The sequence below is a fragment of the Chiloscyllium plagiosum genome, chromosome 39 (assembly GCF_004010195.1).
Source record: "Chiloscyllium plagiosum isolate BGI_BamShark_2017 chromosome 39, ASM401019v2, whole genome shotgun sequence".
NCBI classification, from domain to species: Eukaryota; Metazoa; Chordata; class Chondrichthyes; order Orectolobiformes; family Hemiscylliidae; genus Chiloscyllium; species Chiloscyllium plagiosum.
The window spans coordinates 19,898,800-19,924,337 of NC_057748.1; the positions used below are offsets into that span (position 1 = coordinate 19,898,800).

General features: G+C 40.2%; 1 protein-coding gene across 6 annotated transcripts in view; it reads right to left on the reverse strand.

Annotated features, from left to right (window-relative positions):
• Positions 1 to 25,538, reverse strand: part of tom1 (target of myb1 membrane trafficking protein) — a 111,131-nt gene that overhangs the window by 10,746 nt on the left and 74,847 nt on the right. For 2 of the 6 annotated variants that reach the window (XM_043679946.1, XM_043679948.1), the window contains 4 exons: positions 22,655 to 22,784; positions 13,559 to 13,634; positions 9,852 to 9,920; positions 4,978 to 5,037 (listed from right to left, as the gene is read on the reverse strand). In XM_043679946.1, coding sequence (XP_043535881.1) covers positions 4,978 to 5,037; positions 9,852 to 9,920; positions 13,559 to 13,634; positions 22,655 to 22,784 — 335 coding nt within the window. The other 4 variants (XM_043679950.1, XM_043679947.1, XM_043679951.1 and 1 more) reach the window with 4 other exon arrangements.

Here is a 25,538-nt window from a genome sequence, read left to right on the forward strand (position 1 = left end):
CCTGCACCATCCCTGTAGCCACGCATTTAACTGTTGTCTCTCCCTATTCCTCTTTTACTTTTTCTCTTTTGACATTATAGTTTCTTAACTTCCCTCGTCAGCCACGGCCACCCCTGCCTCCTCCTAGGATCTTTCTTCCTTTTTGGAATGAACTGATCCTGCATCTTCTGCATTATACTCAGAAATATCTGCCATTGTTCCTCCACTGTCATCCCTGCTAAGGTATTGCACCATTGAACTTTGGCCAGCTCCTCCCTCATAGCTCCATAGTTCCCTTTATTCAACAGAAATATTGTCACTACCGATTGTAGCCTCTCCCTTTCAAATTGCAGATTGAAGCTTATTGTATTATGGTCACTACCTCCTAATGGCTCCTTCACTTCGAGGTCCCTGATCAATTCTGGTTCGTTGCTTCTTTAAAAGGTAGAGAGATTACAATAAGAAAGCATCAAAATGATGCAGATTCAAATCTCAGCTTTTCATAAGTTTCCTGAATCAGAACTAGATGGAGAGCCAACTCTCCCTCCCTTGTTAAATTTACTCACAGTTGGCAAAAGCCCTGCATCTCTAGTGCTATAGAGCAGACTAATAGCACTGACCTCAATTTAGCTCATTCTAACCAGTCACTAAGGATGTAAAAATCCCCATCCTCAGAATATCCCCCCCCCATTAGGTTTAGAGATATCTCAACAAAAGGCAGTATACTACAATTAAAATATTGTAGTATAGTTTGTGTTCATCCTCTCAAAAAACCCATCTACACATACAAATGAAATTATTTACCTGAATATTAATAAGACCTTCTCAACTCCCCCTCTATAAGCTGTACCTCCTCTGTGACAGAGCAAAAGTCTTGAAAGGTCTTTAACACTAGTATAAATCAATTGGGAGTGCACACTCCTGATTATCCCATCCATCATAATGCTGGCATTATGAATTATGATCTTTGAGGAAATTGAAACAACTGCTTGGAGGTATCATGCAAATAATCATAGAACCATCCACCTCAGGAGATGGTCTTCCAGACCATTGCACCTGTGCCTGCTTTTTGAAACAACTATCCAATTAGCCCCATTCCCTCTGCTGTTTACCTTTCAGTCTTACAAAATCTTACTTTGAACACAGTGAAGCCTGCAAATTATGAATATGTTGTGGACTGGCAACAGCTGTCCATTTTTTACAACAATCATTGGATGTACTGTAACAATATTCTTAAACTCAAAAGAACAGGTGAGACGGTGATCAATTCAATCAAAATAACTGGGCAAGAATCTCCCAAAACTCCAACATTCCTCACCTTCTCCAGAATTCAAATCCCTCCACAACTTGATGACTGAGATTCTACTGAGAGTCCAAGTCTTCATTTAAACACTAAATCTCACTGCCAATATAATCTTATTGCTACCTTAGCCACAAGCAAATTGGCATAGGGATGAACAATCAACAATGTTGAACATATCAGAATGGTAAACATCTGCCTAATGGAGCATTTTGGGAGATTGGCATTTTGTCTCTTGGGCTATTGGCATTAACCCTTGGAAATGAGGGAAAGTTTCCATTGTGACAAATTCCACTTAGACTGTGACATTTTCTCAAATATCCAGCCACAAAGTTATCACTGATAATTACAGCTCCTAGAAATAATTGTAATGTATTTGCATGGATTCATGGATTGTGCAACATATTGAAAACAGGTACAGGAATAAAACAGACATTTTAGGGTTGACAGACAGTAGCTAGCAGGGTTTTCCCAAGGATCAGTATTTGAACCTCAGCTATGTACAATCCAGAATAATGAATAATATGAAGGACTGAGTGCACTGAACTAAGCTTTCTGACAATATAAACTTTTGTGAGAAAGTATACGGTGAGAAGGTAGGAGGTTGAGGATATATAGACGGGTTGTGATGACAATGTATCATAACCCCAAATTACTTACAGGCACACTGAACTTTGCTTTTAAAAAAAAAGCCAAACCAAGAATCACTGATAACGTAAATCCAGAGAATGGAATTCACTGATAACTAAGTCCCTAGTTTAACACCTTGAACATCATGTATGTAGATTGTCAAGGAAATCTCAAACAGAGGGGCTTAAAAGGAAGAGATGCAAGGCAATTATAGATTACCCCTTTCAACAAGAAAACCATCCCTTGTGGGTTACGTCTCAGACTGTAGACTGGAGATGAAAGTCATGTTTGTGTTTTGCCCTCTCAGAAATACTCAAGAACATGGCTAAAAATCCCCGCAGCCTCTGTCTTAGTTGACTGGTATGCCAACATGGACTAGTGTGCTGAGAAAGTCTCCACATAAGGAATAGCCAATTTGCTTGTGCTAAATAAAAGACTCTTGCCGAGTGCTACAAGCCAGGTGTATCAGTGAAGGCACCATCAAAAGTGAAACACAATAAAAGTCTCAGCTAACCTACAAAGCCAAGAATATGAAAATCAACTGCACTATTTGTGTAAGTATTACCAGTATCATCTAAATTAATGGTAATGTTCCATTATCTATCCTTTAATGATCCCAGAGACTGATTTGTAGATATTTTAACTTGCCTTTTTACTCAATTCACCTTTCTAATTGGTGTGTCATATTTCATTATATTCCTGCATATTTAATTGCTAACAAATTCACTCATTTTAACTCAAGAAAGCCCAATTAATTTGACCCCTTTTATATGGAATATATTTGGATTGGGAAAGCATATCCTTTTAAAATTAAAGTTACCAATATAGAGCCAGTTCATCTCTCTTCACTTTGGAGCTGAACAACTTAGGGGTATGAAATTTTGAATGGGGACCAATTGTAATGAAGTTGAGCAAGTGGGCAGGAATACAACAAATGGGGTATGATGTGGGGAAGTATGAAGTTATTCACTATGCCAAGAAAAAAAAATGTTAACAAATAGGATACTTAAATGGAGAGAGACTGGGAACGCATAAATGAAAGCGAGTGTGCAGGCACATCAAACAATTAGGATGCAAATGTATGCAAACCCTTTCTACAAAGTGATTGGCATACAAAAGTAAAGATTGCTCATAACTAATGAGAACACATGTAGAGTACTGTGTACAGCTTCTGATACCTTATACAAGGAAAGATACACTAACTTAGAGAGAGAGAGAATACAATGAAGATGAAGGTTCACTAGACTGATCCCTGGGATCAGAGATGGAAATGTGTTGCTGGAAAAGCGCAGGTCAGGCAGCATCTAGGGAACAGGAGAATCGACGTTTCGGGCATTAGCCCTTCTTCAGGAATGAGGAAAGTTGGTCCAGCAGGCTAAGATAAAAGATAGGGAGGAGGGACTTGGGGGAGGGGCGTCGGAAATGTGATAGGTGGAAAGAGGTCAAGGTGAGGGTGATAGGTCAGACTGGGGTGGGGGCGGAGAGGTCGGGAAGAAGATTGCAGGTTAGGAAGGCGGTGCTGAATTCGATGGATTAGACTGAGACAAGGAGGGGAAATGAGGAAACTGGAGAAATCCGAGTTCATCCCTTGTGGTTGGAGAGTTCCTAGCCGGAAGATGAGGCGTTCTTCATCCAACCGTCGTTTCGCTGTGGTCTGACGATGGAGGAATCCAAAGACCTGCATATCCTTGGTGGAGGGGGAGGGGGAATTGAAATGTTGAGCCACAGGGTGGTTGGGTTGGTTGACCGTAACGCTAGGGGCTTATGGTAGATCTGACGGGGGAGTCACGGAGGGAGTGGTCTTTACGGAATGCTGATAGGGGGGGGGAGGGAAATATATCCTTGGTGGTGGGGTCCGTTTGGAGGTGGCGGAAATGGCGGCGGATTATGCGCTGTACATGGAGGTTAGTGGGGTGGTAGGTGAGGACCAGTGGGGTTCTGTCCTGGTGGCGGTTGGAGGGGCGGGGTTCAAGGGCGGAGGATCGGGAAGTGGAAGAGATGCAGTGGAGGGCATCGTCGACCACGTCGGGGGGGAAATTGCGGTCCTTGAAGAAGGAGGCCATCTGGGTTGTGCGTTTTTGGAACTGGGATCAACAAATCGTGCTATGAGGAGAGATAAAGTAGACCAAATCAATGCCGAGTTGAGAACAAGAGATTTTAATAAACCACATTCCTCTTCCAGTAGCAAATCAATGTGCTTCAGGTTTTCCTGGTTAGCTGAAAGGACAATGCTTTGGTCCATGCTAAATATCTACCTTTGTATGAGCTCAGCTCAATCATGGCTCTTAGTGGTGAAAGCTCCAAACGGGCCAATCCTAACAGGGCAGAACCTCAAGAGCAACCCCATAAAATATTCCCTTCCTGTTGTGTTATTTCACAAGCACTAGCCATTCTCAGATATTGCCTAAGTGTCCAGTTTTCATGTCCAAATCTAAACAGTGACTGCTGTTTGACCACTGGTAGTGATGGAGGAGGTATTCAGAGTTTATGCAGTACCTAATCGCAGCTAGTACACACAACAGCATGGTTCATTGCCCAATAAGGATTGGAAATCTTGGACCACTGTGGCCAGGAGAGGGCACTGGTGTACACAGGCAAATTGTGGTGTCACTTATCACAACCCCATGGCAATCAACCAACCACAGACTGGGAAATGAACTGAGCTTTTCCAAAGAGTTTACTCCTCCTACTTCTTATGTTGATTACACTCTGGCCAGTATGGCTCAAAGCATGCACCATCATCATTGTCAAGCTGTTAGTTGGGTTTAAACCTGCAGAATTCAACAAGCCTGTTAGGCAACCCCTGTGCTCTGACATTAACAAAAAAGCATGTATAAGAATATTTCCAAAGCACACCAAGGTGCTTAACAACTGAGTTGAATAGATGGAAAATGAAAGGGAAATAAGACCGGATCTCTGGTCGGGATTAGAAATAGATTTCTCAGTCAAAGCTTGGAATCCATAAAACAGCTTTGCCAAAACTCTGGAAGGTCTAATGGTATATCACCAAAATCAAACTCAAACTTCAATGGGGTTAAAACAATGAAAAAGATACTCAAAATTCTCACCACATCTGTGGACAGCCACTGTTCAATATCATCCATTAGACTGTTCTGAGTGACTGGAATCTGTTACACATAAATGGGAAGGGCAGGTGGAAATTAAACAATCAAAAAAAAAATAAAATTGATAATAAAGTTCACGTATAAGCAAGGTATAAAGTTCCTTGATTTTATTTTAATTCAGGATTCATATAAAAAGGTCAATTATAAGATCTATCATTTAAGCACTTGTAAAATGCTCAGTTTAAGACAATATTCCAGTGAGTTTCTGAAGTAGTTGGAACTTCACACCTTGCTTTCCAAAAATTAAATTGATAAATTATAATCCGTTTCACCATACACACAGATTGGTCACAATATTCCAAAAGTAAATTAAAAGTCAATAAATTAATTTTAAAATAGGAATGAGTCAGCCTGGTAAGAGGTGGTGATGATTAGGCTCTTTAAAAATAGTTTCAAAAGATGTCCACCCAAAAGGACACAGGAAAAAATTGATAAATCACATACCACGTGGACAGCCTGTTCAATACCATACAAGAGCAAAGAAGCTGGAGGGGGGGGGAACTCAGCAGGTCAGGCAGCATCAGTGGAGACAAACAGAGTTAATGTTTCTGATTGATGACTTTGCCTAAGAGAAATGGAAACTTTGGAGTTTCTAAGCTGGTAGAAAGGGGAGAGAGGCAGTAAGAATTAAGGGGAAACCTGTGATAGGGTTGAGATAGATAGATTCTTGATCAGTCAGAAATCAAGGGTTATGGGAAAAGAGCAGGAAAATGAACATGATGAATGTCACAGCAGGCTTGAGGGGCCAAACAGCCTATTCCTGTTCCTATTTCCTATGGGCTCATGGGTTGAAAGTCAGGGTAGATTATAAAATATCTTATTGTACAACAGTTAAAAAAGAAACTGGTGACAGATATAGTGAAGAAACAAAGATGGTGTCCAAATGAGGGGTGGATAGCTAAATAAAAACTAATCTTCATGTTGCATTCAGGTAAAGACTAACTCAACACAACACAGAAATAAAACATGTAGAACAAAATGGGAGACAGAAGTTATGATCAAACATTGCTGGATACTATGTTGGCTACAGAGTGCTGAGGCAAAACAGAACAACTCCATTGAGTTTCACTGGAGCACGCCACTGTCAGAAGTCAGACTGGGAGCTAACATGAAGAATTATAATGACAAATAACTGGAAGCTTGGGGTCATGTTTACAAACTCAAGGCATGTGCTGCAAAGTGGTGATCAAATTTATATTTTAGGTTACTGCTTTACAGAGCATCTCTGCTGTATCTGCAAGCATGATCCTGAACTTCCAAATGCTTGTCATTTTAATTTTCTTACCTTTCTTTGTTTTGATGAATTGGTCTTTGTCTTTTCTCTTTATTTATCCCTTCCGGCTACAGTGGCACTTTTTACTCTGCAATTCATGCTTCAATGAACACAACCTTTGCTCACTATATCCATCACCAATCTGTTTGGCTGTTGCATCAGAAAATCTTCTGTTATTTACACTCACACGGCCTCCAATCTGCCAAAAGAACTTTTCCTTGTTTCTTTTCATCTCTGCTCCAATACTCCTCTGATTTCACTATATAAGATAATACATTTCTATTTCTCATCACTTCTGATGAAAGCTCATTGGCCAGAAATGCTAACTCTGTTTCTCTCCACACAGAGAACACCATTGGGGCATAAACATTAAACAACCCCATCCCCTGTGGTTGACCACTTCAATTTCTCCTCCCATTCCGCCAAGGACGTGCAAGTCCTGGGCCTCTTCCACCACCAAGTCCAAGTCACCCGACGCCTGGGGAAGAACACCTCATCTTCCCCCTTGGGACCCTCCAATGACAGCATCGACTTTGACTTCACAAATTTCCTCATCTCTCCTCCCCCCAACCTCATCCCAGATCCAACCCTCCAACTTGGCATCACCCTCTTGAGCTGTCCTAACGTCCATCTTCCTTCCCACCTATCCACTCCATCCTCCCCATCAACCTATAAGCCCCATCCCCATCTACCTATCACCTTGTCAACTACCTCACCTCCATATTTATCTCTCAGCACCCTGCACCCCCCACCCCAGATGATTGATTTCTGTCCAAAACAAGGATTCGCCTGCTCCTTGGATGCTGCCTGACCTGCTGACCTTTTCCAGCACCACACCTTTTGACTCTGGTCTCCACAGATGCTGCCTAACTTGCTGAATTCTTCTGACATTTTTTATTCTTATTTCAGATTTACAGGACCTGAAGTATTTTGCTTTTATAATACTATGCATACACCATTTCTCTTTCTACTACTAAGTGAGCAACTCTGAGGAAGTGACTCACCTTTTCTTTTCCAAACAAGCAAAACCAGAATATGCTGCATAACCCAACTGGAACTGAAACTTACCTGGGGCAAGGATGTTATGAATGACAGCTAAGCCTGGAAACATTGCATGTAGCAGTTAAATACTTAGCAAGCTGCATGACAGGACAATCTGGTACCAGACAAGTGTGGTGTTCCAGAACAAATAATAAGTAATGCAACTAGCCACAGGTTTGCACTTATGCTCTGTCAGTCAGAAGAGCTAGTACACAGGAGTTTTCGAAATACCATTGTGGTTGGTCAGGGTGAAAAACAAAACCCTCAGTGAAAGTATGAGACAATTTGAAGGTATAATGCTTCTTCTACTCTGTCCTAAATCCCTATTTCAGGAGCAGCACCCAATTAATACAGGACTTGACACACTGAATATCAAAGCACCAAGCAGTGCAAACTTTTCAGCAACTCTCCACCATGAGGGTCTGAAAGACACTGACATCTTGTGGTCACAGGATTCACAGCCTCTAACAATGAATACGGATACTGACTTATTTTAAAAAGGAGCCCTGTCAAACACTGATGTAATCTGAAAAGCTAAGATTGACCACAGTGATGGTCTCATATTGCAGCAGCACAGCATGGTCACAGTTCACAAGTGATCATTGCAGTGATCATGAGGAAGAGATCAGATGTCAAAGTATCCCAGTCCATCGCTAATAACAGCAATTACTTCCTTTTTATAGGAGCCCTGAACTCCTTTTGTTGGAATCTGAAAATAAACTGGTAGACTTGATACGTATCTAGGATTCTGAAAATAGTCCATAGCCACCACCCACAGGAAGGAAAAATATATTTCAGAAAGGTCAGTGAAAAATTAAATATTTCACAATAATTATTTTAAATAATTTCCACAATTTAAATAGATCAATCATTTGACAGAAGACCAACAGTTCTAGAAGATCATCCCCACACAACTGTTTCAGGATTGGAAACTGCAGGTACAGATGTCCTAACACAAATGTCCCATGTTAGCACTTTGTCAACTGTTTTAAGTGAAATAAATTTCTGTTAAAAAATTATAAGTTGTTCCCAGTAAAAGAAAGCAGAAACAAGCTTGCTTAAAATACTGTGAACTCAGAGTTTGGATTGAGTTACAATATCCCAGGACACAGACAGTATTGAGGGATTGTCAGCAGCCTGGATGCATACAATTAGCAGTACTCATTCTGCCAATAAAATACTTTTCATCCTCTGAAGATGCAAAGAATTTTTGCGTTTAAATCAACTGACCAGAATAAGAATTCAGCAAAGAACTGAATGAATTTTATTCTTAAAATGAAAAGAGAATGATGCGACATTACAATGCAATATGATGTGGAGATGCTGACAGGAGAAGCACTCAAAAAGCTTGTACTTCCAAATAAACCTGCTGGACACGTAGTGTTGTTTTTTTTAAAGACTTTGTTCACAAGAACTGCTTTAATTGGATTTTCCTTTTGATTATGGGAGAGGTACACTCAAAGATTGAAAGCCATTTGAGATCCAACTGTGCTATCCAATGACATTTGCAATTCAGATTCAGAAAGACTCCCACTTCCTTCCCTCATCATTACTGGGCAAAACTCAACAGGTCAGATTACCCAATCAGAAAATAATAAATTAACTCAATCACTACAGTGCGGAAAGAGGCCATTCAGCCCATTATGTCCACATAACCCTAACCCAGACCTAGCCCCCTACCCTAATCTATAACCCAGCATTTAGCATGACTAACCCACCTAGCCTGTATATCTTTGGACATATTCAGGCAATTGAGCATGGCCAATCCATCTATCCTGCACATCTTGGGACTATGGAAGGAAACCGAAGCACCCGGAGGAAACCCATGCAGAGTCCCTGGTGCTATGAGGCAGTAATGCTATCTGAATCACCATGCTGCCTAATAGGTAGTCAGAACCCAGGGTACTGCATAAGTGAAAGTGGGGAGGTGTAACATTAATATTTCACCACTTTATAGTGCTGTAGAGTTGTTTCTTAGACGCTTCCTCTCTAGGGTGAAAAGCACATAACGTTACCTCAAAAGGAGAAAGGAACAATATACTGGCAAGAGTCGGATAAAGTAGGGTGGGAGGACAGGTGTCATGCACAAACATTAGCTTAGAACAGGTGGGCTGAATGGCCTGCTTCTTTGCTGCAATTACCACACAGTTCATCAGCTGTAGAACTCTTCACTTTTTTAGTCGTGTCCCAGCAAGTAGCTTCTTTTTTGCATGATGGGAAAGAAAGTGAAAACAGGAATATGGTACTTCTTTCTGGGAGGGGAGGGGAATTGCAAGAATGCAGGGGCTTTATCGATCTCAGTATTTTGGCAATAGTTTTTAAAGCCCAAAAGCTTTTTAAAAAAAATTATGTAAAATGTAAAAGAACAAACAGCAGATTGGTGACATTACCAATGGCATCGCAGGCAAGGTCATCACCCAATACTGCTTGCACCTTCACCAAACAGCCCACAAGGTCCTAAGGGTAGAAGACAAACCAGCCAGAGAATATGGTGAACTCTCACCATTCCTTGGTTTAACATCCAGTTGTCTAACGTTGTTCTGTTTGTGTGCTCATTCAATATATTCTCCGTCTATTTCAGAGAAATCATCATATAATTAAAAACTTAAAATCTGTAGTCAACTCACCTGTGTTTCAAAGGACTTTTTTTTAAACCTTTCGTGGGGTGAGAAGGTCATTAGCAAGGCCAGCATTTGTTGTCTATCTCAAAATTACCTCGGTTAAGTTGGTGGTGAATCATGCTCTTTATAAAAGTAGTCACCTCTGCATTATGTAGTTTAGAAGGAGACAGACCTGTTTGAGTTAACAGATCTCTGTAATAAGGATAATGCGATTCACTGCAGTTTCTGGATAATTGAGGGAAAATAATAGAAGTTGCTACACCTGCTTGCTAAAGAACAAACCAAAGGAAGAACTTGTGTGCCAGATTAAGAACAGTATTGAGCTTGGTTGGGATTTTCTTAGCAGCTAGATAGTTTACCGACATATCGAGGCTCACAATAACTGCTTTTCCAAAGTATCGAGGTCAGAATCTTCACTGAGATGGACCCCTTCAAAGAATGATTATCCTCAGGAGGGAACGCCCTTTTTATGGCCTGGTAGGACTACATCAACTATTATTTATCTTCAGGAGAGATGATACGAAACAAAACCAAAAAATGCCTCACAAATTTGCTCACAAGTTGAACTTTCTTCTGCATATATTCCAACTCTGACCAAGTCCATGTACATCCATCACCTCAGTACTCTATGATGCACTCTGGCTCCTGGATTAACAATGCCTCAAAATTTAAAAACAAAATATTGTCTTCGCATTCTAAATCTTTCCACAAACGTGTCCCTCTCTGCTAAATTTTGCTGCCCTCCCGAGCCCAGAACCTGTGCATTCTTCCAATCCTCGTCTCTTGTGTATTCCTCAATTTCTTTCACACTAGCGTTGGTGCTAGGTTTCTGTGCCTCAACCTTGAAAATCTCTTTTTCTTTATGACACTTTTTAAAGCCTATCCTGATATCTATAGGTCATTCTCAAATTTTGGGCAATAACACTCCCAAGAAGCAGCTCAGGAGATTCTGCTACATTAAAAGGTACTATATAAATGAATTATTTTTGCTTTCTACTATTTGAAGACCTCTGAAGTTGGAAGTGTTTCTTTTCCAGAGAACTTCCTTCACAATGTTGATTTGCAGGGTGTGAACAAGAATCACCAAAGTGAACTACTGGAGCACCTAAAAAGATTAAGTAATGTTTACGCTTACATCATTATTGTCATTAGTTCAGCTTCATTCACGTCAGCTTTCTCCCCTTTCAGTGTTAGAACAAAGATTAAACATTCTACAAAACAATCTTTATGTCAAATTACATATTTTAAAAAATTAAGTATTCAGAACAAGGGCTATTCTTTGACCTCTTCGGTTCAGTAGTGATCCTATATCTCCACAACCTTAATGGCGATTGAACAATAAACAGGCCTCAAATACATGCTACCTGTTTGAGTGCTGCTTGGCTCAAATTCATTACCATAAAGAATTATGGAGCTTGGCAAAGGGTTCATTGTCTAAGTATTGCTTAGAGAAAAAAAGAACCATTGTCAAAGCTTGTCATCTTGCACTCAATAGGATAATCTGCAAGAATATAAATACTAGAAAATACTAGTAATTGGGAGGGAGAGGGAAAAAAAGGAAGAATATTGATAAATTTGCACAAGCGTTGCCTCTGAGTCACTGATTGGTCAGACCTTTGCCTTGAAAAAATAACTAATTAATGACTATCACCTATATGACCAGAGTCAACTTGCATGGTTTGAAATGTAAACAAAAATTGGGCATTTAACTGTTAATCATCACTAGCTGCTGCATTCTCCAATGGCAATGCCTCCATCAGTGAAGGAGAGCTGATTTCCCCTTTATCAATATCTAATGAATTACTTTGATGAGTGCAAGACGAAAATCTTTGACAAGTATGTCTTTGTCAGCAACATAAACTTCTGTGTTGGGATTTCTAAATTAGCTGCAAAGTTTAATGAATCGTAATTAACAATTAAGAATTGAGATTTCAATCCGTAATAGGACCCATGACATGCCGTTAATTCTGCATAAGGTCCATTTGGCCCCAGACCGAGTCTTAAAATTTAAGGTGAGAGCATCTTCATTGTGTCCCAAGTGTAAAATAAGTATTGGTATTCATTGCTTATGGTCTTGCCACAGGCTCCATAGATATTGGAGTGCTGTGGCAGGCGTTATAGAGGGGGTCTTGGGGACAGAGATTGAGATGGACCTCTATCTCTCTTCTCCTGGACCTGCCCAATATACCTTCCCTGAATGCTCATGGAAAAAAAAACTTTTTAATATTCTCACTTTTTGTGCAAGGAAAAATATTCTAATGTGTTAGATTTCTGAAACCCCCCCGGGGCCGGCGGGTTGGCTTAGGCTCATCATGGAACATATTCTTCTGGACGGTTTTACGAATATGGTACATTGGAAGACTGAAAATTTTTATAGGATATGGCAGCCCTTTTTGGACTATCTGGGTGTAGATTTATCTGCCATCTTAACCAGGGTCTTTGTGTAGCCATGGCTGTTAGATTTAGCGTAGTTGATGCACTTGAAGGAAGAATTTCAAATAAATGTATGTGCAATACTCAATGCTCTTGGAGGTCAGGAGCTAATGCTTTGTTGTGCTGAGCTGTTTAATTTATTCATTATTGTCTTTAACTGATTTTCTTATTGCATACGAGTATAGTTCTGTTTTGTTTGTGCTGTTGTTTTCTTATTATATACATATAGAGTAGTTTTTTGGTATTGGAATTTTTTGAAATTTTATAAAACTCTTTCAACAAAAATATCTATAAAAAATTAAGAACTGAATTTATTTTGCAACATTACCAATTAATGTTTTCTGTAATTGCAACACTGGAGAGGGGGGAGGGACCGCAGCAACACGAAAAGTTTGCATTTATATTGTGCCTTTCACATTCTCAGGATGTTAGCAAAATCAATTTTTGACTTCACAAGCTCACCAACTGCATGTGACACCACTGTTGCCAGCTAGAATGGAGATAGCAAGGGAAAACTTCCCTAATCAAACCAAGTGAATGGGATTTATTTCACATTCAAGTTGCATTAGATAATTATTCTCTACTCACTGCCCTTTTCTGGTACAATAACCTTGCTTTCATTAAGAGACGTTGCTGTACATTTTGGTGAAAACGTCCATTATTATTTGATAGGACTTTCTTTTCAAAAATAGACTGGTTATCATACTGTGCTGTTCATAAAGAATTATTGTCGTAAAATTGACTATTGCGAATTATGCCAAGTCGCAGTCCATATTCACACTCTTCCTTCTATTCAATCTAGCATAACTGAACTACACTGTCTAGGCACTGAAGCCAGACTGAAATTCTACCACTTTGGCACCAGTATGATTCTCCATTACTACTCACCAGAAAAAAAAACTTAGGAATATTTCAATACTTCCAAATATTCAATTTTCTTTTGTATTTTAAAACTAAAATTGAAATATGTCTAAACCATTTCTGAAAAACAATGGATAATTTATTTTTAATTATAGAAATTCTTAAATGATTTTGATGATGTAAAACTTGCATTGTATTACAGAACAAAAAAATACAAATAGACCAATATTGAGAAACATAGATTGGTTATGATATTAAACGAGCTGTGAGTAGAAAATACATTTGAAGCACTCACCGCTCCAGTGTTCTGCTGTCGAGTATCCAAAGCCCCTGCCAGTCCTTCAATTGCCTGTGGTTCTTCATACTTTACGCTGGAAAAAAAAATCCAATATTCTCAGTTAAGCCAAGTGACAGTTGCTTAACCAGGCCCATAACCAGCCTTAGAAGGTGCAACAAATTTAAATTCAGAGTACAGGAATGAAGAGTTTGAAAGCATTTCACAAATAGCAAATATCAACATTTTTACCTTCTATTTACATCCCTATTGTGTAGCCTCCACCTGCTCTACAAAATCTCTACAGTTCTCCAACTCTAACCTCATGTACTTCCAATTTTTGAATTGCATCAGCATTGTTGTTTGCCTTTTACATTCTAATTTCACATTAAACAATGCAATTAAGAACATGCAAATCTACTGATGAACATTGGGAATCATCACAATCTGAGTACCAACAAATGCAGAAACACAGACTTCAGAACTCACTGCTAACTTCCTTGAGATGTATGAAGAATTTTCATATGACAGGTTGCTCTAAACATACCTAAACAAAATGACACAGTACACCAATTCCAGGATCTCGACCAAAAATCACTGCTGCTGCTATCACTGGAACTTCGCCCAAGTTTATAAAGGTTCTTAAACGAAGTGTTCAGCCAAATCCATTTCATCTCACCCCAGTCCAATTAAAAGAAACTGGCTTGGGTTTCTTGTTGAACTTTTCGAAAAAGTGGGGATCGGTGAATGGGCCGCTGTGAACAATGGCTTTAATGCTGAAGAAAAGTGCAACAATAATTGAACTAACAAGGAAAAACGGTATGAAAGGCTTCAGGAATTTTAAACACATCTCCACCAAGAGCCGAGGACGAGTTACTACTTTGCAATGGATGAAGAATTTTCATATGATAGGTTCCAAACAAAAATAGAATGTCTGAAAATAGTCTCAAGCACACGAGGATTAAATTCAGAGATCTTGCCTTAAGTGATATTGCCAAATAGTTGCATAGCTACAACTGCTGTCACACATGCTTTCGTTATTTCGTATGGGCTCAAATTTTCAATGAATAACCCCCAGCATAGCACAGGATTTCACTTCAAGAGCTCCATTTTCTTTACATATATTTGACTCTCTGACAAACGGTAATTGCCTTCCACTCCCTTGATTTAGAATTTACACAGCATCAGCATTCCCCCCATAGAAGAGAAAAGAGAAACAAAATCTACTCTCAAGTCACATTCAAATATTCCAGTCGTACAGAAGGAGGGAAACAGAAAAAGAAAAGCCTTCGATCATCAGGGAAACTGATGAAAAAGTGGAAAGATCCCAAGTATGCACTGTCTTATTGGTCGTGTATAGGTAGCAGAGCTCCACTCAAGCTCCAGTCCACATTTCCTCTACTCAAAGTGGAGTTGGTGTAGTAACCTACCATGACAGTGACTCAACGGTTTTAACAACTTTTTTTGGGGGGAGGTTGGTTTGGTGGAAGGTAGATGGAGTTCTACATCTCTACTATTCTGTAAATATGGAAGTACTTCCTGGAGCAACACGGTGGCTCACTGGTTAGTAATGGTGCTTCATTGTGCCTGGGATCTGGGTTTGATTCCAGCTTTAGCTGACTGTTTGCATATTCGCCCCATGTCTGTGTGGGCTTCCGTTGGGTGCTCCAGCTTTTCCCCCCCCCCACAGTCCAAAGATGTACAATATAGGTGGACTAGCCATGGTAAAAATGGGGTTTTGGGAACGTTTAGGGGACTGGTTCTGGGTGGGATGCTTTTCAGAGGGTCAGTGCAGACTCAATGGGCTGACTGGCCTCTTTGAAGGGGTTCTATAATTCTGTGACATCAACCAAGTAACCAAACTCTAAGTTTAAGGTTCTCTCACCATAAGCTGAATTTGACTAGAAGAAATATAGATTTTTTAAATATTAATTTTTTAATTATCTTACACACCTCAGATTCTTCAGTCTTCTGTAATTAAGACAGTAATACCCTGGCCGTGCAATCTCTCTTTGCAATTCAATTCTTTTGCACTGTAATGGTTCAGTGATCAAAGTGATCAAAATGTTAAATGGATAAGTCCAATGAGATAAGTACAGAGAAATGTGTTTCTTTATTGAGGAAATCAAGAACAAGGCAACATCACCTTAAAAAGAGAGAAAATCAAGCAGCAAAGGATAATGGAAATCTGGAATTCTCTATCTTAAAAGACTACAGGGAACGACAGGCGCTTCCAAGTCAGAAATCGCCAGGTGTTTGTTGAAAGAATTGTAAAGGATATGGAGTTCATGTGGGCAAATAGAGTTGTGGAGTCCATTAGCTATTGCTTAACTGAATGGCCCATACTAGTTACTATGTTCTTAATGCTGTACCAGAATTAGGAAGAACTGGTTACTCAGCATGTGCATCAATTTAGTTAAGACATAACCTCTCTATCACCCTCCACCCACCATTCGCATTTCAAAGAAAGCAAAGGCATGAGATTCTCTACTGTTTTCTTATCTGAGCTCTGCAATCTACAGTTAACGCTTAATTATCCACACACCTTACTTCACCTAGAATCAGAGTATCTTATCGAAGCTTAAATAACGACTGGGCAATGTGGTCCATGACAAATACATCTTGTCTTGATCATAGAATCCTAAAAAGTATGAAAGCAGGCCTTTTGGCCCATCGAGTCCACACCGACCCTCCAAAGAACATCCCACCCAGACTAAATAATATCTTAAGAAGACAGCTTGACAAAACACTTGATACCATCCAAGACAATGCAGCCCAATCACTTTCAATATTCATGCCTGACTGCTGATACACTGCAAACCGCAGTTTTTTTTGTATTCATTCACAACATTTAACTGGCCAGCATTTATTGCCCATTCTTAATTACCATTGAGAAGATGGTGGCGAGATGCCTTCTTGAACTGCTGCAGTCCCTTTGGTATAGAATTCTTACAGTGTGAAAACAGGTCATTCAGCCTATTAAGTCTACACTGATCCCTGCAACATTGCATTCCCCACAACTAACCAATCTAGCCTGGTCACGGCCCATCAATCAATCTAATCTACACATCTTTGGACTATGGGAGGAAACCCACACAGACAGAGGGAGAATTTGCGATCTCCACACAGATGTGTCTCCAGACTGGAGTCAAATCTGGGTCCCTCGCACAGCAGTACTAATTACCAAACCATTGTATTGCCCATGGTGATGATTACATATTACACTGCTCTTAGTCAAATTCTTTTGACCAAAACAGATTCCTCAGTGGTTGCATTCAGTATGAAACTGCTTACTTCATTTCCACTGGATTAGATCAGTATTGTGCCACTGCCATATAAACCATACCAACTGCTGCACTATTACAATCCGACTGGGAAGTAGCCTTCCCATTTGGCTGATGATGATAACGTTTTTTTTATAAATGGCGATGATTGTTCACAAGAAAACAAAGCATGCATGTTGGAAAAGGGTCAGAATCCCGCAATTGCAAACCTTTGAACCATCAAACGCCACACCTGGTAACTTATTCCACAACTCTCAGGTCTTTGAATTAGAAAACGTTTTGACCAACTATCATCTTATCCCTAACTTTTAAACTAAAGCCTATGGTATTTAGATCAATATCATCAATTTCTTTCAGCCTAGCTGTCACACAAGTTTAAAATGGAAAGTAAAACCATCATTTAAGTAGGAAATTAAGAAAGGTCTGCATGCAGGGTTAAAGTTCACAGATCACTTTTCTGATGTTAGTGATTTAATGTTGGCAATGGATTGTCATTCTAATTGTTTGACGTTTGCATTGGAATTTTTAATCTCTTATGTGATTGTTAGTTCCAATTTAGATTTGCTTTGGATCACTTGGAATTTTTCTTTATATAACAGGAGAAAAAATATTTACTCCTTACTTTCATTTGTGATATGCACATTCCTTCATTAAAAAGTAATACTGTAAACTGTTCAGTTGCCACCTGTCATTGGCACTGGAATCCAAACCACTGTCTGTAGCTCATGCCAAAGGCAAATGATCTTATATGTGCACCCTCTTGTCAATGCTGGCTAGTGGCTCTGCTTGAACTGCAACAACGATCCTGTACCAAGGATATGACTAAGTTACACAGAGACTGATGGCTGAGATGGGTTGAATTGCAAAGCTGTAATCTATCCAACATTTTCCACAGTACAGAATTTCATGAGTCTCTTTTGAATGACTAGATCAGACCTCACTGATGCAGATAACACCTGCCTGTTTTTCAGACCCAGAGAGAAACCATGTTTGGTTAAGACCTAAAGTTATGTTCAAATGAACTTGTGGTGAAGGGGAGATATTGGGACCAAGAACAGGAGAAAAGGCAAAATAATTGAAGTTAAAGTAGTCTTCCACACAGTCAAGCAAACAGCATTATAAATTACTCGCCTGTAATCGACCCTTAATAGTTTGAGGCAAGATTCCAAATAAAAAAAAAATGGTCAGGTCACGTAGAGTCTGCTACATATACACATTCCAATAGTGACCTAACCATTGTCCTATACAGTCACAACTTGACCTCCCAACTTCTATACTCAATGCACTTGCCAATAAAGGCAAGCATACCTTCTTTACCAGCCTATCTACATGTGACTCCACTTTCAAGGAATCGTGAATCGGCACACCAAGCTGACTTTGTTTAGCAACATTCCCCAAGACCTTACGATTAAATGTATGAGGAGGGAATCCTAAGGGACAGGATTTACATTTATTTGGAAAGGCAAGGACTGATTAGGGTTAGTCAACATGGCTTTGTCCGTGGGAAATCATGTCTTACGAACTTAATTGAGTTTTTTTTGAAAAAGTACCAAAGATGATTGATGAGGGCAGAGCATTGGACATTGTCTGTATGGGCTTCAGTAAGGCATTCAACAAGGTTTTACATGATAGACAAGTTAGTAAGGTTAGATCACATGGAACACAGAGATAGCTCGCCATTTGGGTACAAAATGGGCTTTAAGGTAGGAGACAGTGTGGTGGTGGAGGGTTGCCTTTCAGACCAGAGGCTGACCAGCAGCATGCCACCAAGATCGGTGCTGGGTCCACTGTTTTTCATCATTTATGTAAATGACTTGGATGTGAACATAGGAGGTATAGTTAGTAAGTATGTATATGACACCAAAATTGGTGGTGTAGTGGACAATGAAGGTTACCTCAGAGTACAATGGAACCTTGTTCAGATGGGCCAATGGGCCAAGGAGTTGAATTTAGATAAATGTGAGGTGCTGCATTTTGATAGGATATATCAGGGCTGAACATATACACTTAATGGTAAGATTCAAGGGAATGTGGCCAAACATAAAGATCTTGGGGTGTAGGCGAATAGTTCTTTGAAAGTCAAGGTAGGCAGCGTGGTGAAGAAAGCGCTTGGCACACTTGCCTTTATTGGTCAGTGCACTGAGTATAAGAGTTAGGAGGTCATCTTGTGACTACACAGGACATTAGTGCGGCCACTTTTGGAATATTGCATTCAATTCTAGTATCCCTGCTATAGGAAAGATGTTATGAAACTTGAAAAGGTTCAGAAAACATTTACAAGCATATTGCCAGGATTGGAGGGATTTGAGCTATAGGGAGAGGCTGACTAGGCTAGGGTTTTCCCACATATCCTGTTTAGTTCTGAAGCGTCAAAGGCTGAGGGGTGACATTATGGAAGTTTATAAAATTATGAGGGGACAGGGCAAATAGTCAAGGTCTTTTCCCCAGGATAGTGGAGACCAAAAACTACAGGTCATAGGTTTAAGGTGAGAGGGGAAAGTTTAAAAGGGATCTAAAAGGTAACGTTTTCATGCAGAGGGTAGTGCGTATATGGAATGAGCTGCCAGAGGTGGTGGTAGAGGTTAGTACAATTATAAGATTTAAAAGGCATCCAAATAGGTATATGAATAGGAAGGGGGATCTGGGCCAAATGTGGCAAATGGTACTAGACTAATTTATGATATCTGGTCAGCATGGACGAGTTGGATGACAGGATCTGTTTCCATGCTGTACATCTCTGACATTCGGATAAAAAAAACTGTTTTAGGATTATTAAGATTCAATAGGAATGTGACTCTCATCTGAAAATACTATGGTCAAGAACTGTAAATTTGAGACACGCTCAACAAATTAACTTATTTCCAAGTACTTTAAAGCATTTGACGTTAAATCAATGGAATTTTGTTAGCAAGCATATTATCTTAACCATCATGGAATTTGCATAAGTTAACTGGCTACCATCACAAGAGTATAAAGTAGGACTGGTTTAAGTGTAATCCAAAAGGAGGAAGAAAATTGAGAGAAAATAAAATCCAGGTGTTCATCTCTCTACTGTTGAGCATTTGTCAAGGAACTTAGCACTCCAGACCAATAAAAGAGGATTGAGAAATTAGAATAGTTAGGTGGTTACTTTTGTATGGTGCAGATGGGAGTTTTTTTTTTGCTGTAGATCTCCATTTCTCAATAAGGTGCAGTACTGGTGCTTATGCCCTGCACGTTTTCACAAACTGCAAACACTATGGTATCCAGATAATTGATTTGGAGAAACTGCTGAGGGAAAAATACAGCACACACCACGAATAACTCACTGCTCTTCTTCAAATATTACCATTTGATCTTTCATGTTTTCCAAAGAGCAAATAGGGTCTTGGTTTAACCTCTCATCCAAATGACAGTACATCAAGACAATGCAGTGTTCGCTTTTATGGCACTTGAATCAGCTCAAATTACATGATTCAAGACAAAATCTCCACTTGGTAAAAAAGTTTGTATTTGAGAAAGAGCTTAAAATTTCACTTTAATCTAAAGTGAAATGAAGGTGGTTCTGAAAAAGGAATTTGTACATTGGACTTCATGGCTGAGAGGTCATTTAATTTAAGCAAATGTGGAAATTAAGGTTTTGAAATGTATTCTTTTTAAGGTTACTGTGGAAGGAAGAAGTGGTAAAACTGCTCTCTGAAGGGATGTTGCGCCTACTTCTTATAAGAGTGAAGGAACTACATCTCCATCTGGGGAAATAAAGAGCTCTGGGACATGGTGGCTGACATGAAGTGCTGAGGGTGTTTGGGGTGGGGTGTTGTATTTTGAGAGACATATTTGATCGCATCTGCACCAGTCAAAAAGAATTATTCCTAAGTATTCTAATCCAATTATCCAGCATTTGGTCCATAGCCTTGTATGCCTTGGCATCGCAAGTGCACAGCTAAATACATAAATGTTATGAGGGTTTCTGACTCTTAACACCCTTGCTGGCAGTGAGTTACAGATTTTCACTACCCTCTGGGTGAAGCAATTTTTCCCTTGCATCACCTCTTAACCTTCTATCCCTTACCTTAAATCTATGGCCCCAAGTCACCGATCCCTCCACATGGGGAAAATTTTCTTCTTGTCTACCCTAACTATGCCCCTCATAATTTTATACATTTCAGTCATGTCCCCTCTCAAATCTCTTCTGCTCTAAGGAAAACCAGTCTGTCTAATCTCTCTTCATAACAAACTTTCCAGCCCAGACAATATCATGGTAAATCTATTCTGCACTCTCTCCAGTGCTATCACATGCCTCCTATAATGTGGGTTCCAGAACTGCAGACAGTAATCTAGTTGTGGCCAAACCAATTTTTTAATATAGTTCAATAATACACCACTGCTCTTAAACTCTATGCCTTCACCAACAAAGACAAGTATATCATTTGCCTCCTTAGCCACTTTATCCACCAGTACTGATCCTGAAGGGACCAGTCTACATGCACACCAAGGTCTCTCTAATCCTCAGTGCTTCCCAGGGTCCTACTATTTGTTATGTATTCTCTTGCCTTATTTGTCCTGCCCAAGTACATCAACTCACATCTATCCAGATTGGATTTTATTTGCCACTGATCAGCCCATCTCACCAGCCGGTCTATATCGTGTAGTCTAAGACCATCCTCCTCACTACTTAACACCCACCAATTTTTATGTCATCCATTGACTTGCTGATCAACCCTCCTATATTCAATTGCAAATCATTTACATGACCATAAACACCAATGGCCTCAGTAGTGATCACTGCAAAACCAATGGGCACAGTCACTCCGTCAGAAAAACAACCCTCAACATCACCCTCTACTTTTTGCCACTCAGCCTACTGTGTATTCAATTTGCAAAATTTCCTTGGGTACCATGGGCTCTTAGTTTTGCTATCAGTCTCTCAAGTGAGCCTTGTTGAAGACTAAGTAGACCACATTAAAAGCATTGTTCTTATCTACATACCTTGTCACCTTTGCGGAAAACTCAATCAAGTCGGTGAGACATAACACACCCCTTAAAGAAAACCACAGTGTTCTTGATTAATCCCTCCCTCTCCAAATGCAGATTCTGTCCATCAGAACTGCTCCCAATAGTTTCCCCATCAGAAGTCAGGCTGGCTGGCCTGTAGTCTTCTAGTTGATTGCCTCACTCCTTTCTTGAATAATGGTACCACACTGGTGATCTTTTAATTCTTCAGCACTTCTGTGACCAAACAGGAATTGAAAATACTTTAAGTGCTCCTGCTATTTCTTCATTTGCCTCACTCAACAACCTGGGGTATATTTCATGCAGCCCTGGAGATTCATGTACCTTTAAGCCTGCCAGACTGCTCAGAACCTCCTCTGTCTAAGCTAATTTCTTAATTGTATCACAGACATTCTCCCTCATTTCTATACCCATATTGTCCCCTCTCATTAGTGAACACTGACACAAAGCATTCATTTAGAACTCTATCGAGATCCTCAGGCTTCACGCACAGATTACCACTGTGGTCCTTAATGGGTACTACTCTTTCCCTCAGTTATCCTTTTAGCCTTAAGGTAGCCCTAAAACACCATAGGACTTTCCCTTCATTGCCACAGTTAATGTTGGAGAAGTTGAAATCCCCTATCACTACCGGACTACTTTCACACTTCCTTGAATACCTGCTCTCCTATTTCTCTCAGTCTGTTAGGGGGCTTTAGTACACTCCAAGCAATGTGGATTCATATTTCCGCTTTAAATATCCATACAGCACATTTTCTGTTAACATTTCAACCTCAATTTCCATAACTGATGGCAGGTTACAAAACAGACCAATACATAAACCAGATGGATTCGTACTCACTTCTTGCGCTGGTCAGCCAATGAGTTGCTTCTGGTCTGTGCAAACATGTCGAACTCTTCTTCGTCAGTTTTTGGATGGTTGTTGTCCTCCAAAGACTTCAGTGTTCCACTCACACTTTCTCCCGCAATACCTAAAAACACACAAATCCCCAACTCATGGCACACTTATCACACATGTAATTTCAAAAGCCTGACTACATGTCAGCACTTGGAAAACTGCATCAAGTTATCAGCTTTAAAAAGGAAACTTGACGCTGGTTTAGGGTTTGAAAGTATCATAACTGTCTTTTAACCTATCAATGTTAGTTTAGAGAAAGATTTGAATTAATTGCAGAGGTGTTATATCACAAAGAGGGGCTGTGTGGCCCAACTGGTCTGTGCCACCATTTGTGCTCCATACAAAAACCACCACCTATTGCTCTGTATCTCACTTGATCAACACAATAACTACAAGCCATTCAGTTTAATTTTAGTTTTCAGTGAAGTTAACTGTCATAGACAAAATTTGATTAATTAGAGAAAACCGGTAGTTAAGGGTGAATCATGTTTGGCTCACTCAGTTGAGATCTTTGATGAGGTTACAGGGATGTTTGATGCAATTGACGTATACAAGGATGTCCAAAAAAATGATAAAGTACAAGCTTGAAGCACATGGAATAAAAAGGACATCAACAGCATGGAATGGAAGGTGGCTGTGTGACTGGAAAGTACAGACTTGAGAGATAAGCTTTACCAGAATGGCTCCAGGGATGAGACACTTTGGTTATACTGACAGACTGGAGAGAAGCTGAGTTTTTCCTTTCAAGAAGATAGAAAAGAGAAAGTTGAGGAGATTTGATACAGATACTCAACATCATGGTGGATGGAGTGTAGATGGAGAGAAATTGTTCTAATTGACAAAGGGGTTGAGAACGAGAGGAGACAGATTTAAAACGGCAGTAAAAGAACCAACAGCAACACAAGGCAAAAGATCTGGAATGGACTGCTTCAGTTTGGAGACAGATACAATTGGTGCTTTCAAAAGAGGATTGGAAAAGCAACTGAAGAGAAATTATTTGCAGGGTTAAAGGGGAAAGGACAGGGGAATGAGATTAGCTGATTTGCTCTAAACATGTAGCATAGCATTCGACATAAGAACACACAATTCTGGATTATGTGCTGGAAAAGCACAGCAGTTCAGACAGCATCCGTTGCTCACAATGCGGTCTTCTCTAGATTGGGGAGACTGGACGCCTCCTAGCAGAGCGCTTTAGGGAACATCTCTGGGACACCCGCACCAATCAACCACACCGCCCTGTGGCCCAACATTTCAACTCCCCCTCCCACTCAGCCGAGGACATGGAGGTCCTGGGCCTCCTTCACCGCCACTCCCTCACCACCCGACGCCTGGAGGAAGAACGCCTCATCTTCCGCCTTGGAACACTTCAACCCCAGGGCATTAATATGGACTTCAACAGTTTCCTCATTTCCCCTTCCACCACTTCACCCCAGTTCCAAACTTCCAGCTCAGCACTGTCCCCATGACTTGTCCTACCTGCCTATCTTCTTTTCCACCTATCCACTCCACCCTCCTCCCTGACCTATCACCTCCATCCCCACCCCTACTCACCTATTGTTCTCTATGCCACTTTCTTCCTGCCTCCACCCTCCTCTCATTTATCTCCCCACCCTTCAGACACTCTGCCTTTTTTCCAGATGAAGGGCTTTTGCCTGAAACGTCGATTTTACTGCCCCTTGGATGCTGTCTGAACTGCACCGCTTTTCCAACGCCACTAATCCAGAATCTGGTTTCCAGCATCTGCAGTCATTGTTTTTACCTATAAGAACACACAAGTAAAGTAAACCGGAGCAAGGGTCAACATGTCCCTTGACCATTCTACATCATTCAGTATGATCATGAATCACTTTCAGTCTCAACTCCATTTTCCCACTGGCTCCCAAAATCTCCACTTCCCTGAGAGACACAACATATGTCTACCTTAGCCTCAAACAGACTCAATATTGGAGCTACACATTGGGTGAAGGAATTCCAAAGATTCAGAAGCCTTTGAAGACCTTTTTCCTCATCTCAGTCCTGAATGATCAGCCCCTTATCCAAAGTTAGTGGCCTCCTGTATTACATCACACATACCCAGTGAAATAAAATCATAAAACGCATCAGAATCTGAACGGCCACCAAATGAACTCCAAAGCCTCCAACAACTGATTAATAAAGTTTAGAAACATTCAGTACTGCAGTAAAGTACCTTGTACCCTTTTCACCCTTGTACATTTATCTAGCCTCATGTACTGTGCAATTCATCTGAACCATTCCTTGCAATATCAAATTTGACATTTTAAATCAGTGTAAAGGTTTTTTCTGTCATCCTTACTGTTATAACATGGATGGGCTTTCCTTGACAATGGAAATATGTTATTCACGAACGCAACATTAAGATTGCGATTCCCAACAATTTTTCAAAAATTTTTTCCATTTACCTGCAATAAACAATGAAATCCCATTTGCCTTTCTCAGAAGTTATGCCATTAATCAGAAATTGAGCTGGACTAAGCTGCATAAAATTGCAGTTCAGAAGCTAGGAGTATTGCAGCAAGTAACTCATCCCCTGACTCCCCAAATCCTGTACAGAATCGACAAGGCAAAAGTCAGTAGAGTGATAGAATATTCCCCACTTGCCTGGGGAAGTGCAGCTCCAACAATACAAGGTGGTTGACACTATCCGGAACAAAGCAACTCATTTTACTTGGGTGACATCCACAAATGCTCACTCCCTCCACCATTTATACTCAGCAGCAGCTGGGCGTACCACCTACAAGATGCATTGCAGAAATTCACCAAGGCTCCTTACAAATAACCTTCCAAACCTGTGACCACTATCATCAAG